Raw genomic sequence first — 19,276 nt, 5'->3', positions numbered from 1 at the left:
GTGTTGTATTTTCTCTCACTGCAGAGACGTACCCCAGTAGAACTGAGTAGCAGGTGACCCCAATGAAATACTCAGGACACAAGGCCAGTAACTTCAACCCGTGCTTTGACTCAGCAACCTGCTTCAAGGTGGCCTCCATCTTCAGCCCCTCGACAAGTTCCACTAATTTCTCTTAAAATTAGGATGGGCTTAAAGGCTGTGCTAATTGGCATAGGTTCACAGGTGCTGTGCAAAATACAAATTGAACTGAACGCACTTCAAGCGAACCACTGTTCTGCTGGCTTCAGCTGTATGTAATAAGTACAACTCCAGCGTGTGAAGGGGTAAAATCCTGTCCCAAATCGGGGGGGGCCTTTGCCTAGTCCTTAAATACCGACATCCTGTGCTCTTAATGTTGGTGCTGGGGTTATGCAGGTTGTATTTATGTGTCTTTCTCCTTCTGCTGGACAATAGGCAGGGACCTCAGTGCAGCCAGACCCCTGTGAGTATGGCTTGGGGTGCTGGTAGGGTTTGAATCCGGTTTTCCTGCTGCCTCCCAGTATCTGTGTCCTGCTATGTGCGGGCCCACTGGGTGTCCCCCCCAAATTGTGGGAGATTTGAAAACCGTCTTTAATTATCAACTACAGAAACTGCCTAACAGGGGAGGCTCGGCTCTGGGGCTCCAGCATCGCGGTGGGATGGGGACTTTGGAAGCTGCCTGCCGCTTTTTGCCCCCTCTCCACCCCAGCTCCGGCCGGGCAGCTGGGGGGGAGTACCGGCGCCCCCCCAACCGTACTGCCCCGCTCTCCCCCGCCGCCGGGGCGGGCGGTACCGGGGGCGGCGCCTGCCTTCCCCTTTGGCCCGGGCCCGGGTCGGGACGGACTGGGAGCTGCTGGGAGCACTGGTGGCGGGAGCAGCTGCGGGCGGGGGCCGCAGGCGGTAAGAGGAGGGGTGATGCCGCGGCGTGGCGGGGGGGCTCTGGCCCAGAAGGGGCTCCGTCGGGGCCGGCGGGAGCGTCTGCCGGCCGAACCGCTGCCGAGCTCGGCATCTCCGGGTGCAATGAACCCCGTATTGCCCGGTGTCGCTGCACAAAACCCGCTGTCGTGACACCCTTCGGCCCCCCCTCGCTCGCCGCCGACACGCCAGAGGCCGCGGTCGCCGGTTCCAACGGGGCAAGACAACCTTTTGTCCAGGCTGTGGTGATGGTGGGGGGTGTCGTTCGCCGGGCCGCCGCCGCCCCGCACGGCGCTTGCTCGGTCACCGCCATGGACAGGATGCGGGGCGGCGGCCTTCCGGCGGGGCGGGCGCTTACGGCAGCCGGGGAGAGCGGGGTGGGGGGGCTGCTAACGGGTGAGCAGGGGAACGCTGTATCTGGGGAAGCCCCTCTGGTGGCGGGGCGGTTGGTGCCGAGCTGGCCGGGGGACCCAGGGGTGGCCCCCCGGGGGACCCAAGGGTGACCCCCGGGCCCCCGCTGCCCGTCGCGCTGGGTGAGGGGTTTGGTGGGGCTCTGGGTTTAAAGACCCTCCTTCAGACGGCTCCGAAAGCGCAGGGCGGAGTTGCTGTGGCTATTGCTGATACTTAAACATTGATTTCATTAAAAAAAAAAAAAACAAAACCACACACCAAAGAAAACCCCCAAACCCAACAAAACAAAAAAATCCCCCAACCTGTAAACTTTCCTGCTGTTAGTTTTTCTGATGCTCTGCTCAGTTCTCCTCCCCCCCCCCAAATTCACTGACATTTCAGCTGTAACAGTGATTTTTCAGAAGGCACCCAGGTGGGTGGGAAAGCAAGGGAGTAAGGAGAAGAAGGATTTAAAAATCCCTTAAAAATAAAAAATCCTTTAAGAATGCTTTCCTGGTTTGCTTCTGCGATAAGCTTATGCCTGTGGGAGGGATGCTTAGAGAGCAGGTTGACGGTCCCTCGCCGGTGCCTCACGGGCAAAGTCCTTCCCAGGGCCCTTCCAGGAACCGGAGACTTTATCGCCTGCGGTCACGGGCTAAGGTGGAAGGAGGAGTTTGATCCCATGGTGACAATCCCTGGCTTGCTGCCTCCTCCCAGGTGCCACCCAAGCATGGCCACCCAGATGTTCGAGGGGAGAGGGCACGCAGCCATCTACCAGAAATACAGGTTTGCGCCAGGCAAAGAGCTGCAGCAAACCATCCTCTCCTACCTGCAGGAGAAGGTGAGTGGGGAATGACCAGGCTGCAGGGAATAACGCGGTAGTAGTGTTTACCCTGCTGGGAGTGCTACCTTGGTGCCACTGAGAAGAATAAATAAATAGGGCTCAGGGCAAGATGTGGGCACAGAAGAGTCTTTCCATAGGTTGTGCCATGCCGAGGCCATTCCTGTGCGGATGCTGGGGGAAGGAATGGGCTAAAAACACAGAAATTGGGTGGCTGCCTGCTGAGATGCATCCCCTCCTCCCTGCAGAGAGTAAGCCCTGCTGAGCTGGTGGTGGATGTCGGCTGCGGATCCGGACAAGGCACCCGCTTCCTTGCAGAGCACTTCAAGAAGGTGGTGGGGACAGACATCAGCGAAGCGCAGATCCAGGAGGCCAGGGATGCCCCCTCCCCACCCAACGTCTCCTACCTGTGAGTGTCAGGGGAGCGAGCTCAGCCAAAAGAAAAATTCGGGTCCTCGCACAGAGGTGGTGCTTTGAGTATGATGGGTGTAAGAGCCAGCCGGCACCAAAGAAAATCCCATTTGATGGTATTCCTGGTGTGAATGGGCATTATCCTAGACTTACAGTAACCATGGTCTTGCAACCAAAATGGTCATCAACAACTCCAAAAAATACCCATTGACTTCACCTCCTACTGTCTAATTCCCATATTACACACTGTCCTTTTCTTTTTTTTTTTTTTTTTTTTTTTTCCCCCCTCTCCAGCGTGTGCCCTGCGGAGGAGCTGCCGTTGGAGGATGCCTCTGTGGACCTCCTGGCTTCCTTTACGGCCGCGCACTGGTTCGATACCGAGAAGTTCATGAGAGAAGCAAACCGGGTGGTGAAGCCGGGTGGCTGTGTGGCCATCAGCACCTACACCCTGGACATGAGCGTGCGCTACGGAAACTGCTCTGAAAAGCTGACCGAAGTCTTCAGAGAGGTGAGGTGATGAAACTTAGGGGCTTCCCCTGCTGGTCTGGGCAGGGGGGAGCACTTAGATGCAGAAAGGAAAGCAACGGGCTTGGGGGTTAGAACTAGAGGACTCCTGTTACAGGATGGGGCAGAGGGATGGTTAAGTACAGACACAAGGTCGAGATGGGGTTTGGTGGCTCCCACACAGTGCTAGGGCTGGCTGAGAGAGAAGAGGAGCGACATTAGGAATGATAGGGCAGACTGAGAAGCCCTGTTATAATAGGGCAGAGAGAGAAGGTCCGCGGAACGCATGGGGGGGGTCTGGTGTCATCACAGAGACTCTTCCTGTCTTCCTCATCACAGTGAAAATAATGGGAAGTAGAAACTGTTTGGAAAGAGGTTTTCTTAGTGATGTTGCTTGACAAAGAGTGTTTTACCAACTCACTCAAAGGAGACCTTCCACTATGAGTAACAGCAGTGTAGGGAGGAGGACAGGACCCTTATATCTAGAATAAAATAGGATGCTTGAGTTCTTGACACTGAGCAAGATTTTTGGTGATTTTTTTTTTTTTTTTGTTAATGCAAGGAGTATTAAAAAAAGAAAGTAGCATGTGTGTGAATGCATCAGTTCTAGGGCCAATGGAAATGGAGAGATTCAGGTGGTTTTGTGTTTGTTTTTCAATCTGCTATCTTTACAGTCCTGGGACCAGCTTTTAAAATACTCGCATGAAAGAGTAAAACATGTCTTGGAAAACTACAGAGAGATCTTTGAGGCCTTGCCGTTTCCAGACAAGAAGAGGTGAGCAGAACCCCCTTGGCGCAGCCCCAGGAGTGGATAAAGGTGGTGTCTCTGCCGCTGACCCAGCCAGAACACAAGGACCCGGGTTTGCCGGAGCGTGTAGCTGCCAGGTTTCAGCAAATGCCTTTGCATCGTGGCAGAGGCACGTGGCTGTGTTTCCAGTCCCGTTGGATTTGATGCAGCTCTAGGCTGGGCCAGCAAGCATGGCCTAAAGGCTGCAAGGACTCATCCTGCTCGAGGCAGACCTGGGTTAGATTTTTTTTAGTTGGTGGCTTATGATAATTTGAGGCTTCTGGGCAGATCACTTGGTGGATGAAGGAGAAAAATGGAGTGGCGGGGGTGGGGGGGACCTGCCCCAGACCTCCAGGGAGCCAGCGCCTGCCTCCCCACCAAGGTATGGGCTGACTCCACAGGCAAAAAGGATGCATTGGCAGCGGTGCTGCAGAGGCGTTGGTGTCCTGGATGCTGGAGGGGGCATGGGCTCTGCAGGAAGGTCTGTATCAAAAGGGCTGTTTGAGTCACAGACTATGTTAGCTGGTCCCTGGGACTCTCTCTGCTTCTCCAGTAGTGCATCAGTTAGAGCTCCTGACCTGCCAAATGCTACAATCAGATGTTGTTCCCACCTGTTGGATGTTTGGTGTCAGGTATCTTATTCACTGCCACCTCAATCTGTTGTCCTTGTTCTGTTGCCTGTGAGATTTAACTTGCCAAAGTTCCTTTCTTCCCCATCTCCCTTCTAGAATCACCGACATCTTTGACAAAATCCCCATGACTGTTGCTGGTGTGGTGGGTTACTTGGAGTCTGTCTCTCCATATCAAGCCTTTATGAAGAATGATCCCGAAGCTGCAAAATCCCTCCTCCAAGAGACTGAAAAGAGGTAAGAAAACCGCTTGAGGAAACAAGCAGGATGTGGAAGACCCCTCTGACACAGTGAATGAAGAGCTGAGGTTGTGGAGAGCTCTTCAAAGCTGGAAGTGAGCTCCTTCCCCTCAGGTGTGGATGGATACTTGTCAGAGAGGTTAACCAGCAGATCCTCAGCTGCTTACAACGTGGCTGACCTCACTTCGTGTCAGTTGACTTAATGCTTAAGTCCACGTAGCTGTATGGTGTTCTTGCACTGATGTATACATGTAAGTGTCGTGTCGAAGGTCTCTTGAGTTTCTCTGCCTTGCTCTGGATTAGCAGAGAAGAGGGGGAAATGCTGATAGTTGTATCTTAACCAAGCTATTTTGGCCCACAACAAGGCCGTGCTGCACAGCCATGAATAGGGGATACCTCTGCCTGCCAACTTCTTCATTGCCCAGAACAACCCTTGTGCATGTGTTGGAAGCATCTGCCATTGCGACCTCGGTGCTTTGGGTGGAAGAGACCTGTCTCTCGTTATGGATGTTGCCCCACCTGGGCAGGAGCTGGCTGGGCAGAGCGAGACCCTTCCTCTGATTCTTGTTTCAGGATGCTGGAGACGATGGGAGTTTCTTCTCGTGAAACCCCAGTGGAGTTCTGGGTGAGGCATGTCTGCGTGCTGGGGTGCAAGGGACGGTGAGAGGAAAAACCCTTCTCCTGAGCTGGTGCTGGAAGGGAAGGAGAAAGTGGGATTTCTCCTAATACCCCACTTGTAACCACTCTTCTTCCTTGGGAAGCTTACTGCTGATTTTGGTGATTGAAATTTTGATCTTCCGGGGAAAGCAGACATGGGTTTATGCCTGCTCTTGGGTTCCTGACCACTTCGGTCCCCCAGTCTGCCCAGTGCTGCGCCCTCAGCACTGGAAGGGTCCAGTTTCAGAGTGGTGGTGGTTGGATTGCATGTGAGGATAAGAATCACAGTAACAGCTGAGAAAGTTGCTGCCTTTCTTACACAATTAACAATAATAAAAAAAGCTGAGAAAAAGTTGCCTGCGGTCCCTCTGTTTAAGCCAGGCTGTAGGGCGCTTCATGGACATTGCTCATCTAGGCCCTGAGTGGCCTTCTGCTTTGTGGGGTGGATGGGTTTTAGGTGGAAAGGGCCATTTGCCCCTTTCCCTGCCCAGGCTGAGCTGGGAGCTGTGTGCTGTCTGTGAAGGCCAAGATGGAAAGGGACTGTTCTTGCCCACCATCTTGACCCCATCCCTGGTGCTTTGCGGCTGGCACAGGTCTATCAGCAGCTTATCTACCTCAGGTTTGCCCAGCGCTGTGGTCTTGTGGTCGCTTGTCACCTTGCTTGTGGTCACTGCTGCTTTGGCCCTCACAAGGTTACTTGCCCACAGCGCAGCTCGGGAGCCTTTCCGGGATGGTTGTTGCAGGGGATCGGTTTTGCGCTCCCCTCGGTCGCAGCCTCCATGGCTCGCTCATGCTGTGAGGGCAAGAGTAATGGCTGTGTTCTGGGGTGGGGCAGATGGAGGCAAAGGGGTTCAAAGTCGGGTGTAGGTCAGCACAGGTCCCCTCCTGTTTGCTTTCTGCAGACTTCAAGTCCAGGCGCAGCCTCTGCAGGGACTTCTCCCTTTCCTGTAATTCCTGCCCCTGGCAAGAAGGCTGCCCTGATGCCATGGGGAAGGACATGGCCTCACTCTGTGACACCTTGGTGCGTTATTAAGGAAGACAGAAGTGATGCCCATGCAACTCCCCATAGTGACAGCACGCGGTGGGAGGCTTACAGGGGCTGGAGGTGCTTCAGATGTGGTCCAGGGGCTATTGGGTACCATGGGTGCAGAGACAGCCTCCTTGGCCTAGCAGAGGTGTTTGACCCTGGACATATCTCCATGGGGCCCACCAAGTGCTGGCTCAGCTTGCCCAGCGAGGGGAGCAAAGGCTTTCACCCTGCTTGGTGGGGTTCCAGGAGGACAGCTATGGGGAGGAAAGCCCAGTGCTGATGCTAGGCTAGTCTCTGCGTCCATGGCCGTGTCATGGAGAAGACCTCATCAAGTGGTGATGCTGGGTCAAGCCATGCAGGTTGCTGGTGAAGAGGCTGCACGGGGTGCAGGTTGTGGTTGGGTGAGCAGCATCCATAAAAACCTTCCCCTGCTGGGTGAGGACAGGGCTGGTGGCTTGTCATCTCCTGAAGGAGCACTAGAGGTCTCTGCCTGCCTGGCACTACATCAGGTGCCACCTCTGGGTCCAGGGAAGCCCCAGCTCAACTGGCAGGGCTTGTCCTGCAGTGGTGCCCTGGGGAGGGAGATGTCCCCAGGAAGGGGACACCCCATGTCCCTACAGTGCCAGCACAAAGGCTCTGGGGGAAAAGTGCTCGTTTGTTCTACTTCCTCACTTTAAATTTAAAAGTTTATTTAAATCTGGCCACTAGTTAACTTTGCAGTTAATGGCGCCTCTCTCCCCAGCGTTGGCAGGATGCTCAGGGCATCCCCTGGCACGAGGCCATGGGTGACGGGCTGTGATGTAACACTGGGGATTACGTCAAAAACGTGTTGGGGCACAGCGCTGGTGGTGCCAGGCATGCGGAATGGCACAAACCAGCCTGGCATCCTGGCGGCTGCTGCAGCTTGTACCAGCCAAGAGGCAGTGAAGGGTTCTGGGGCTGGCAGCACTTCAGTGGCATGGACACACCGGGCTGGTGGGGATGGGGCTGGTGACAGCAGCCAAGCGGAGACCACCTGATGTCCCCTCCCCCAGGGCTATTCCAGCCCTCCAGCCAGTTTTTTACCCAGCAAAGAGTACTCCTGTCCATGCCACGGGCAGCCAGTTTCTCCAGGAGAATGCTGTGGGAAATTGTGTCAAAGGGTTTACTAAAGTCCAGCTTTATTTTTAAAGCTGGCTTTCTTGGCGCACTTTTTAGGTTCTTTCTATCTTCTTTTCCAAGACCAGCTAATTTAGCTGGAGCCAGTTCCTCCCAGTGAGCCTACTGGCTCCAGAAGGGGTTGGGAAGGAGTTATATGGGCTTGTTCTTACCTGCTCCGGTGGCATGGCTTGTGGCCAAGGCTCATGCCACGCGGCGGCTGATGAGTCATGGGGCGATTGCCTCAGCTGGCACCGGTGACAGCCCTGCCCGCAGCGCTGCCCATTTTCGCTTTCCTTCTTGCACCCAGGACTTCACACGCACCCAGGACTTTTTGCTCCAAGGAAATTCGGGTCATTCCAGCTCGCTGGGCTGCGTGAATCTGAGGAAGGATCTCCATCGCCACCAGCTGCACCACATTCCTGGCTGGGGGCTGGGACCCAGCAGGGCTGGAGCGATGGCTGCAGTGGGTCCCCGGCACCCTGCAGACCCTGCTGGGCACAGCGCCGTGTCCCCAGCTGGTGCCGACCCTGGGGGACTCTCCGCTGTCATGGCAGGAGCTGGCACTAGCGCGGTTTGGAGGAGCCGTGCTGAATGCAGCCAGGCTTCCCTGGCCAGGCTGGGGACCAGGCTATGGCGGAGCGTGGCATCACCGTGCCAGACGCTTGCTGGCCGATGCCCAGGATTGCAAGACCGCGTCCCGTCAGGAAAAAGCCCTTGCTGCTGCTCAGCCAGGTACCAACGAGCTTGGCTACGGCTGGTGGCGAGTGAGGCACAAACACCCCGGAGGCACTTCCAGGCACCCAGGAGATCTTCAAGCCTTCATCCCAGCTTCATCTTCAAGTACTAAGTGTGTGGCCCTGGCTTCCTGGCTCGGCTTTCACTTTTCCTTTGGTGCCTCGCGATCTTCTTCCGCCCGTGCAAAGAGATGAGGTTTCGCTTTACTTCTCCAAGCGGAAAAGACACCCGGGAGATAAAAGCGGCAGCGACAGGGAAGAGGAGCCAAAGGAGGTGGGCCCCGCAGGGACGTGATGCTGCTCGGGGACCTGACGGGTGACCTGAGAGTGTCCTCAGCTGGGGCCAGCCTCACACAGGGCGATCTTCAGGAGCACAGGCTGCAGATGGGGCCATTTCGGCACCGCAGGTACCTGCCATCACCATCTCAGTGCTGGACATCACCGTCTGGGTGCTGGGGACTCTGCCCCAGCGCTGCTGGCAGCCACTGGAGATCCCAAAATGGGATCCCAGCCTGGCTTGTACCTTGGTCTGGAGGAGGAAACACCCCGTGGTGCCTGGCCCGTGACCAAGCCGGGCTTCACCTCGAGGCAGCACCAGGACCCCTGCTCCCTCCGCTCCCTCTCCTCCCTCCCCAGGGGCTACGTTTATTTTCACATCCGTTGGGATCTTCTGCTAAGGTGCCATCTATTCCAGCTGAGCTGTGCCTTGCTTGGGCAACATACGTGAAGTCATTTGTGCTGGTTTGGGCGTTTATTTCATAGTCGTATTGATCATGAACTTGTTGCATTGAATAAAAATTATTCTTCTAGATCTGTGCATTTCTTTAACAGGAGAGGAAGGAAAGACAGCACTGTTGTCCTCTTCACCGAGAGGGCAGCTGAAGGACCTGAGCCCTGGTGGGGCTCAGCCTTTTAATTAGTGACCTCGCACAATCTGCCGCAGGGAGATTGTCTGGCGTGGGAGCCCAGTCCAGCAGCAATGCCTGTGACTCGCTGTGAAGGAAAACTCTGTGCCCACCATACTATTGGGTGTTAGTGCTGTGTTTTGATGTCCTGGCTCTTCTCCAAGCTATGTCTCCATCTGGTTTGGTCAAAGCTGAGATAGCCACTGCTTAAGCCACACTGCTCCCTGCCCACCACCTCCACTCCTCTTCACCTCCACTGTGGTTATCCAGGAAAGACCTGAGCTCTCTGAGATGCTGCTGGGGCAGGGGAAGGGCTCACGGAGGGCTGGATGGATCCTGGATGTTAACAACCACTCCTGCTTAACCTCTTCATTAATGGTCTGGATGATGAGGCAGAGTGTACCTGCAGTGTACCAAGTTCACTGATGACACCAGACTGGAAGAAGTGGGTGACACACCAGGGGGTCATGCTGCCATCCAGCGGGACCTCGACAGGCTGGAGAAATGGGCCAACGGGAACTTCATGAAGTTCAACAAGGAGAAGGGCAAAGTCTTGAACTTGAGAAGGAATGACCCCAGGCACCAGGACATGCTGGGGGCTGTCCAGATAGAAAGCATCTCAGCAGAAAAGGCCCTGGGGGTCCTGGTGGACATCAAGTTAAGCATAAGCAAGAAACGTGCCCTTGCGCCAAAGAAGGTGAATCGTACCTGGGGCTGCATTAGGAGGGGTGTTTCCAGCAGGCCAAAGGAGGTGATCCTTCCCCTGCTCAGCACTGGGGCAAGGGTGAGGCCACCCTTGGAGTGCTGGGTCCAGTCCTGGGCTCCCCTGTGTGAGAGACATGGACCTGCTGGTGATAGTCCAACAAAGGGCCATGAAGTTGATGAAAGGGCTGGAGCATCTCTCCTACAAGGAAAGGCTGAGAGCACTGGGGCTGTTCAGCCTGGAGAAAAGGATGGGTCAAGGACTTTTGGTGGTGCCTACTGACAGGAGAGCAGACAATCAGCACAACCTGAAACACGTGAAAGTCCACCTGACCACAAGAAAACACTTTATTACTATGAGGGTGGTCAAACACTGGAATGGGGTGACCAGAGAAGCTGTGGAGTCTCCATCGTTGGAGACAGTCAAAACTGGACAACGTCCTGGGCAACCTGCTCCAGCTGACCCTGCTCAGCAGGGGTTGGACTGAACGATGTCCAGAGGTCCCCTCCACCACTCGGCACAGCACATCCATGCTGATCTGCCCACCCGGAGGTGTATCTTTCCACAACCTTGCGCAAGAACTTTTCTTGTTTGCTTGGACTCCTTGAAGTCAGCAGTTTATTTCCAAATATGAACATTAACGATTGGGTCCTTCTGGAGCAGTGGTGGTCTGTGGCCACCACGCGAGGCACTGCAAAGTGTGTTTATGCCTGTCGCTGCTTTACTGTGTATTTGCTTGTTAGATACAGGTATTGCCCTCATTTTCTGTATTTAATGCTTGATGAATGCATGAAACTAAAAGCACAGCGATGATGGCTTCACGTCGCAGGAGGCTACCTCGGGGGAAGGACGGGATCTGCTGAATGGGGCACCGCGCCAGCTGTCAGCGGAGAGATGTCAATACATGATATTTGCATTTCCAGGGTAAGCGGGGAGGTAATTTCCAGGATTTGCATTTCCAGGATAAGCTCCAGCGGCTGGTGGGGGCAGCAGCCCCGCTCACCTCCGGCAGCTTCCCTGCACAACCCTATATCCCACCTGGAAAGTGCTGGGTGGAAGGGCTTCTGCTTTCACCCTTTTTCATGCTTTTGTAGTGAGTCCGGTCCCTGAGGATAACACGTACCTAAAGATCATGCCCGCAGCCTGCACTGACCACTGCCTGCGCCCGGCTGCTGCTTTCACCCCCTCCCTGCGCCTTCCGTGGGGAAACTGAGGCACGAACCGCCGCCGCTGAGGAGGCACCGAAACCCTCCCGGCCACCCCGAGCCCGCTGTCCCCGTGGGGCTGCATGCCTGGGGGTGCCCCGTCGCTCTGGGCGAGAGGCCGGGCCAGGGCGTGCCCAGGCTTCCCCACACTTGCTGCTCGCATCTCTGCGCCGCTCGACGCAGCAGGGCAGGGTCCTTGGAGGGGCGCACACCCACGGCATCCCGAGCATCCCCCCCGCATCCCGGGGGCGCTGGGTGCGCTCACCCCCTCGAGGTGGCCGCGGTGTTGGGGCCGGTGGCGGGAGGCGGGCGCTCCCCGCACCTGCCGCACTTGTGGCACTGGAATTCCCTCCGCCGCCGCTTTCGCTTTCCTCTTTCCTGAGCCGCCGTGTGGATTTTCCTGCCAACCTGAAAGCGCAATCACGGCGGGCAGGTGGCATAAAAAGCTGGGAAAAAGCTGGGGAGATGGGGCAGCGAGGCAGCCACAGCCAGAGAGGTGAAGCAGCTCCCCAGGAGCAGCCACCAGCCCTGCAGCCAAACGAGCCACCTGCAGCAACGCCGTCAGGCATCGCTATATCAGGGGTTAAGCGGATCCGTGCCGGAGCACTCCGTCCTCTCTGTCCTGTTGCACTGCAGCCCCCTCGTCCCATCGTAACCCACTCGCCCTTGAGCTCTCGTCGGCAAAATGCTGCTCCTCGGCTTCATCCCACTCCTCGCAGTACTGACGGCGGGCAGCTTCGGGGCTGCCTTCCCCCAGCACGCCCTGAGGAAGGGCTGCAGCCTCTTCAAGTACAAGTTCCTCGTGCCCCACGAGACGAAGGCCATGCAGAAGATGAAGCAGCACTTTGTGAGTACCACTGGCAATGCTGGGGGGGCTGTGGGCTGGCAGGGGGCAAGGTGGAGGGCATGCCAAATTCGAGACCCTGAGTGACACAAGGTGGAGGGGATGCCAAATTCAAGAACCTGTGTGACAAGGTGGGAGTTCTCCAGGGCAGTTTGAGGATGAGGAGGATGGCTTCCAAGGGAGTTTGGGGACAAGAAGGATGCTGGGCCAAATTTCATCCTGGTTTCAAACCCCTCAAGGCTGACCAGGCTTGCACAACATCGCCAAAAGTCAGGATGACAGTTTCTCAATCTCTCTCTTGGTTTCTGCCTGCAGGAGGACGACATCATGCTGCTGTCAGACCGCAAATGCAACGCCAGGCTCTTCCATCGTAAATGGAACCCAGCGGAGCTGTCGGTAAGAGCGAGGCGGCGCTGTAAAATGGGGGTACCCCCAACCCCTCAGCTGGGACCTCCCATCAGCTGGTCCCATCTCCCCCGGGCAGGTCTCTGAGACCCCCATCCTCCAGCGCTGGCGCGTTGTGTCCCTAACCAGTCTGTGCCCGCCCGCAGGTGCCCGACCGCATGATGCTGGTGGAAGCCGAGCTGGACCTCGTCATCGCCATGCTGGAGCTCCCCGCCAACCCCAGTTTCACCAAGACGCGTCAGCGGCCCCTGGCCTTCCTCTCCCAAGCCCGGGAGGACCTGCGAGGCTGCGTGAGTGACCCCCCCAGACTCCCCTGGCCCCGTGCCACCTCAGCAGCCCCAGTGCCGACGGCAGCGCCACGGGGCACTGCTGATCCTTACGCGGCCGCTTTCCTTGCAGATGGCCACGGGGGCTCCTTCGCATCAGCCCTCCGGGAAACTGAGGCACTGGCTGCAGAAGCTGCAGACGGCCAAGGAAACAGTAAGTCAGGGCAGCAGGGCTCGGAGGGACTCGGGGTGTCAGCGACCCCACGGCTGCGTGGGGCCTGCTGCACCCCGTCTCGGTGCTAACCCGCCCCATCCCCCCGCCGCAGGAGACCACCGGCTGCCTGGAGGCCTCTGCCGTCATCCACATCTTCCAAGTGCTGGACGACCTGCGGTGCGCAGCCTTCCAGGAGCAATGCATTTAGCCCCCGCCAGCACCGCATCCGGCACGGCGTGGCACGGCACAGCACCCACCCGCCCCCAGGGATGCCCCGAGGACCGGGAAAAATGATTTTGATTGCATCACTGGATTGTATTTCCTATTTAAGCATTTTTGTTATTTATGTGAGTTCAGGGAACTTTTTTATTTGTTTATTTTTTAAATTATTGGGGTTTATTGTGTATTTATAAATGGCTCAGGAGGATGTAAAGAAATGCCGTTCCTGAAAGACGCAATTCAATGGATATGAATGTATTTATTGGATATCTTTGTTTTGCCTGTTTTCAAAACACTGACTGTTTTTAAGGAAATGTATTTTTTTACCTGCTATTTATTACAGAGCATATTATGTATATTTGCCTGCATAAATTATTTTTTTACATGCTATTTAATATGAGAAATAAAATACCACAAACAGACAAGCTGCCATCGTATGTTTTTACTACGTTTTGTTATAATGTCGTCCCTTCAGAAAAGCGAGTTGGGGAGGGGGGAGAGAGGACACTGAGGCGAATTTTGAGCATTTGAAAACTAGCAGAGTTTTGGCACTCGGGTTCATCTCCCGCTGTGCGGGGGTGCACCCTGACCACACTCAAGGGCTTTGCCCTCAGGGACAGACGGATGTTGTTGCAACCGGGGCTGTCCCTGCCCACTCGGGGACAGGAGCCTGCCGGCCACCCCTTTCTAGGACAGAAGCCCGTGTTGGGTGGTGCACACCAGGGCAGGAAGCCTGGAGGAGCCCACAGCCCGACGCGATGCTCACATTTGGGTAGGGGCTGGGCAAGCCTCCAGGTCTGGCCATCCCAGGAGCTCCCAGAAGATCCCTGAATGATTTCGCCACCAAATCGGAGGCCAGGATGAGCAGGGAGCTGGGGAAGGCAGGCGCCCAGCAGGGAGAGGAGGAAAAGGACCCGTGAGCGGACCCGTGAGCAGACCCAACTCTCATTCCATTGCTCTCTTCTCAGGGCGGGGAGATGGTTCTTTGGAGACAGGTCACCAGGGGAGGACAGCCAGCAATGGTGGCCGCATGTATGTATGTGATGGCCACACCTGGGGACCACCCAAGGCCTGGGGACCCAAAAGGCGCAGGTTTTGGTGGCAGGAAGGAGAGGAGTGCAGGGGAGCCGCTGGGCGCTTGAGTCTGGCGTAATTTTATGGCTGCTGCCTTTAAGCTGCAGGGTTGGGGACTGAGCTGCCAGCGGCCAAGCCGCAGCACGGCCACGGCGTCCTGCAAAGAGACAGCTGGGGACGTGAGCCATTGACGCTTGACACAAAGCATGTCCCAGGTACCACACACTCATCCTGCTCAGGCTTTGCAAGGACACTGTCAAAATGAAAAGTCGTTGCTGACAGAGAGGGAAAAAAAGCTTTATTTTCCCTTCTGTTTACAAATTACGCTTTATACTAAGGTAACCGGGGACTACAGTGGGGAAATACTGTTGTCCTTGTCTTTTGCAGCTGGGTGCAACCTGCTTCTGCAGGAGTGATAGGCTCTGGCAGCTAGAGACACCCCCGAGCACGTGCCTTCAAGCAGACGCCTGCACACTTGGGCCTTATTGACTTCAAGGGGGGAGGAAAGTGAACCCCGTGGCGTGAGGGACTGAAACCAGAAGCCCCAGGGCAGGAGACATCTCCACACCACCTAGAGCGGCTTTGCTGGGACAGGGAGAAGCCAGAGAGCCCTGGCGGTGTGTCCGGTATTGCACGTTGGCTCCTGTTTTTCAGTTAAAACAAGGCACAGCTCATCTCTCAAAACCCAGGCTGCAGCAATGCTTTGCCTGCCCGGCCACACACGCTCCTGGGAAAAGGCAGATGCCAGCAGTGCCTGCTTCGGAGGGGTCCACCCCGGCGTCCCCCCTCCTGGCCCCGCTCGTTTCACCCCTTGGTTTTGCGGTCTTGCAAGAAATCCCTCTCCATGGGGCCTACACGTAGCCAACATTTATGGGGAGAGGTTGTCTTTAAAACATTTCGGGCCAAAAGCACTACGCTGCAATATCCAAATGAAATACAGATCTGGAGAGGAAAGCCTAATGAGGGAAAAAGGTGTTTATTCATCTGCCAAAATAGATGTATTTAGATTATCCTGCTCTCATTAAGGTATCTACCAAGTCATTGCGAAACGCAGCTGCTGTGAAACGGCACATGATGGCACCTGGGAGGAGGATGCAGGGCTGCCCGTGTGTCCCTCTGCGGGGAGGGAAATCAGCTCCGTTCCCCGAGCAGCAGCAGGGCCGCAGCACAGCTCTCCTGAGCAGAAGGCGAGGGCAGAAATCCCTGCGGGGGAACAGCAGTCCCTCTTTGTCTCTCCGCTGGGTTCACGAGGCATCGTGTCCCTCGTGGTGCTCCTCGCTTGGCGTGTCCTGCACGGGCAGGAAAAAAAAGATGTGCTGATACTGCTCTGCTCCCCCCGCACGGCTGCCTTTGGGGGGTTAACCTCCCAGTATCCCCCACGCAAAGCAGAATCCACTGCAAATTAAGGCTGGGGAGACCATTTTTGCTCCATTGCCAGATAGCCCAGGCTTCAGCGATGAGGCAGCCAGGCTCCTCAGGGTGCTGGGAGCGGGGCTGATGGGATGGGGATGGGGATGGGGATGGGGATGGGGATGGGGATGGGGATGGGGATGGGGATGGGGGTGCTGCAGCTGATCAGCGTCAGCCTAACGCCCCGACAGCTTTTTGTAGCTGAAGACCTGCCCCTCTGCTTTTCTCGGAGGGTGAAAGGCACCTTGCTCACAGGTAGGCAAAAAGTGCTTTAGCTTCCCCTGCAGGTTCAGACGAAGGGTGCTGGGAGGGTGATGCTGGGGAGCCAGCGCCTTTCTGAACATCACCGAGCACTTGGCAAAGAGGGATGTTAATGGCCCTTTCCCCGGGGACACAGAGAGAGGCACGCTCTTCCCTGTGTTGGTTTCAGTTCAGACGCAGCACCAGCAGAAGGAATGGCAGAAAGCCTTGGTTTTGCCGTGTCTCTGTATAGCTCCGGCATTTGGGAGGCACCTACTATAGCTCCTGCGTGGACTCTGATCTCCGGCCCCAAGGGCAAAATTTACTGGAAAGGAACCCAAAGGGGTGGGTAGACAGATGCATGTTTAACCTGCAGCAGGGAGGAGCTCCTGGTGCAAAGCTCTGCTGGAAAATGATTCGGAAAGTGTGGAGGTAGACCAAGTGGTTAGAAAAGGTGGATGAGGGCAAGGATGTGACTCCGCCTCAAGCCAGCTGCCCGTTTGTCATTTGTAGCATCGCAGGGAAAATACCAATGTCGTGGAAGGGACTGAACTGTTGGAGGGTGAAACACAAAGGCAAACATGAGAAGACAGCTCTGTGGCTGAAGAGCACAAAACACCTTGCGGCAGCGGTGGTCCTGGCTCCCTCTAATGATTGATGGGCAGAAGGTGTCGAAATCTTGTTTGCATTAAACTCTGCCCTTGCTGCCGCCAGCCCGGGCACCTACACTGGCTTAGGGGACCTCCTGGAATCCCGCAGGATATAAATAAAATAGGATGAGGTCCTTTGGGATTCGGCAGGCATCTGACTAAGGTAAGGCAGTAACAAACTACCTGATTGCTGCTCCTTTCTGCTGAGGCTTTTGTGCCACTTTCAACATCATCTGAATATCCTGGTCCTGCGATGAGCGACATGGCTGAGCTGCACCAGCGAGACGTGTTTCTTTTTCTCCCTCCAAGAGCTGTTTATGCAGTGGAGTTTTACTTTGCTAGCGTTGTTTCCATTTCACGTAAATACACAGCTTTGTGCTTTTATTGAATAAGCAGAATAAAGGTCTACCAAATTACAGAAAAAGGAGTTTTTCGGTTCAGCCTTCTTTGCACTGCTCCCAAGTGGCAAAAAGCTCCGCAGCTTCGCAGGGAATGCTGCCTAACGCATTGCAGGTGACACTTCTGCTGGTAAATCAAGAAAACCGACAGCTGAGTTTTATTGATGGATCATGTTATACCCTCCTGGATCATCAGCTTCTCTTGCTCTAAACCCTCTGACCAGAATCCAGGTTGATAATACGTAAGGAATAAGCGTGCTCTCACCTGCCAGCGGGAGCGCTTTTCGGGGATGCCTGGCACTCTGAGGAACAGGAAAATAAGTTGCTGCTGGTGTTATGGGAACGTACTGTTTCCTAATATGCTAAATACTGATGCTCTTGATGTTCTAATTTCTCCCCCCGTTCGGTGCCATTTATAATTCAAAACAATAATTCCTGTCTCTCAGCAATCACACTGGGCATCATTTTGTGACGTTCCCGTGTTGCTATCCGGGCAGAGAGTGTTCAGTGAGATCCGCCTGCTTTTGATTTGCTCTGACAAAAAAAAGGTTATTTGAAATATAACCTTCACTTTGAACTGCAAATGACTTCAGCTGTGCGTGTATGAGTGGCTGATGGGTTACTCATTTTAATGCAAAAAACCAGGACTTTGGACTAGGGGAAGAGGCCAGAAGATAGCTGTTGAAGGCTCCTGGGATTCTACACTGCTGCCTGAATTAGCAATGATTTGCTTCCTCTGCACACCAGAAGTCTCATTTTGGCTGTCATCTCTGTAGCCGTGATTGAACCATTTCCTCTGTATCTGGAGAATTTCCCCCAGCAACCCATGTCCCGCGACTCTCCCTTTGCGCTCGTGCTTCGACAGAAGTGCTTGAGGCCGTGGTCAGGACAGCTTTCTGTCCCTGGGAAGGTGTCCCTCTCCTGGGGTATTCTTCACTATCTTTTTTATTAAAGGAGTCTGTTTGATTTCTATGTTCTTCTCAGAAAGCTGCTCCTTGCTGCCTCGAGACCACCGGGAGGGGGTGGCAGGCGTGCGTGGAGCTCTGCGCAACATCACTCCTCCCACTGCACAAAACCCTCTGTCTCCAGGAGCTTCAGATAAAAGCCTGACACCTTTGGGCCCAGCTCTGATAGACTTGACGGATAAATGTAATGGCCTTTGAGAAGGAAAAACTATAGATTTGCAAAACAGAAGACTGAGATTTATGCTAAACCTGCCAGAAATGGGAGAAAATGTGTCAGGAAAATGTAGCAATTGAAATACCTTTGGTGCAGGCATTTAAAGGCTCAGGTTTTAAGAAATGGCCTCTTGCATCTGCTAGAGTATGACTGTGAGCCGTCAAAGTAATACGGGAATTCCAGCTGGTTTATGGGAAAAGGCATTGGCCTTCACAGGTCCAAGAAAACGGTCCCATGCCTAAATGCTGGAATGAAAAAAGACAAAGGAGAAAAGATCAGATATGCCTCATAAATATTTCTCCAAGTCATTCCCGGTTCCCAGTCTACCCCATGGTCTCTTATCTGGGAGGATGTGTCTGGGTTGGTTGGTTGGTTGGTGGAGGATCGTGACTGTGCTTTCTTGATGCCGCTTCAAGTGCCATTTCCACAAGGAATCGTTTTATGTAGCAAAAGGGAGATCCACAACCCATGGGAGCAAAGGAGCTCTCAGTCCCTGTGCTGTCCATTGCTCCTTAAATTTCTAAAGGCTGTTTCTCTCTGTAAAAGCTGATAAACTGGGGGCTTCCCAGGTCGTGGTCTGTTGTAGTGTAGCTTTGTACATGCAAGAAAGAGTCAGGGCTAATCCCAAACACCCTGCGTGCACACCAGTGCTACCGGGTATTACTGTAGGCTCAAGTTGCTTGGCTTTCCATCCCTGCAAAATGCTGCCTAAAACTTGCCTTAGTTACTGTCACCACAAGAGACTGAAGTGTCAGTCTCCTGTTTTGACCACCCTAACCGATTCACTGCTGCAGGCAATGTGTCACACCATGTTGGCCACGTCAATATGGGCCATTAGGCTGTTTACGGGTAACAGGTTTGGGGATGGACTGAAAACCTTAAGGTCTGCTTCGCAGCGGAGCAGGTACCCGGGCTCTGGCGGTGTTACTGGCAGGCATGCCCTGCTGAAACCAAACCAGAATCTCTTTTTAAAGGAGGAAAAAAAGTTCTGGGTTAATCATCATGCGAACCAAAAGCTGAAAATGTAACACCTTGTCGTGGTGCTGTGCTGGCTCCTCCACAGCTTAACGCCAGCTCCACAGGCCAGGTTGTGACCGGGGGCTGTGACCACCACGGACATCCTACAGGCAGACTGTGCTTCAGGAGATGGAAAGAGAAGATTACTCTGTTCAAGAAAAAAAAGTCAAGATTAGGATTGTCTAGGCAAGAAACCTAAACCTTCAAAAACTACAAAAAATCAGTGTGGGGCTTTTGGCTTGGTTTTGTTTC

The 19,276-nt window shown here is 54.7% G+C and overlaps 2 protein-coding genes across 4 annotated transcripts; both read left to right on the top strand.

Moving 5' to 3' along the window:
- The first annotated feature begins 364 nt into the window (after positions 1 to 364).
- On the top strand, positions 365 to 5,743 carry LOC141746640 (putative methyltransferase DDB_G0268948). Of its 2 annotated transcripts, none has more exons than XM_074595543.1 (7): positions 365 to 481; positions 2,041 to 2,164; positions 2,413 to 2,573; positions 2,870 to 3,083; positions 3,754 to 3,854; positions 4,595 to 4,732; positions 5,308 to 5,743. In XM_074595543.1, the coding sequence occupies exons 2-7, from the start codon at positions 2,054 to 2,056 to the stop codon at positions 5,396 to 5,398; spliced, it is 816 nt and encodes a 271-aa protein (XP_074451644.1). In that variant the 5' UTR covers positions 365 to 481; positions 2,041 to 2,053; the 3' UTR covers positions 5,399 to 5,743. The 2 variants fall into 2 exon arrangements, with proteins under 2 accessions (XP_074451644.1, XP_074451643.1); XM_074595542.1 differs by lacking the exon at positions 365 to 481 and adding an exon at positions 798 to 918.
- A 5,254-nt stretch (positions 5,744 to 10,997) lies between these two features.
- On the top strand, positions 10,998 to 13,471 carry LOC141746641 (interferon lambda-3-like). Of its 2 annotated transcripts, XM_074595546.1 has the most exons (5): positions 10,998 to 11,955; positions 12,268 to 12,348; positions 12,504 to 12,647; positions 12,757 to 12,837; positions 12,950 to 13,471. In XM_074595546.1, the coding sequence occupies exons 1-5, from the start codon at positions 11,794 to 11,796 to the stop codon at positions 13,043 to 13,045; spliced, it is 564 nt and encodes a 187-aa protein (XP_074451647.1). In that variant the 5' UTR covers positions 10,998 to 11,793; the 3' UTR covers positions 13,046 to 13,471. The 2 variants fall into 2 exon arrangements, with proteins under 2 accessions (XP_074451647.1, XP_074451645.1); XM_074595544.1 differs by having other exon boundaries at positions 11,661 to 11,955; positions 12,757 to 13,260.
- Positions 13,472 to 19,276: the final 5,805 nt, after the last annotated feature.

This window comes from Larus michahellis, chromosome 7, assembly GCF_964199755.1.
Source record: "Larus michahellis chromosome 7, bLarMic1.1, whole genome shotgun sequence".
In the NCBI taxonomy this organism is placed as follows: domain Eukaryota; kingdom Metazoa; phylum Chordata; class Aves; order Charadriiformes; family Laridae; genus Larus; species Larus michahellis.
This window is presented reverse-complemented; position numbering and strand designations above follow the sequence as displayed.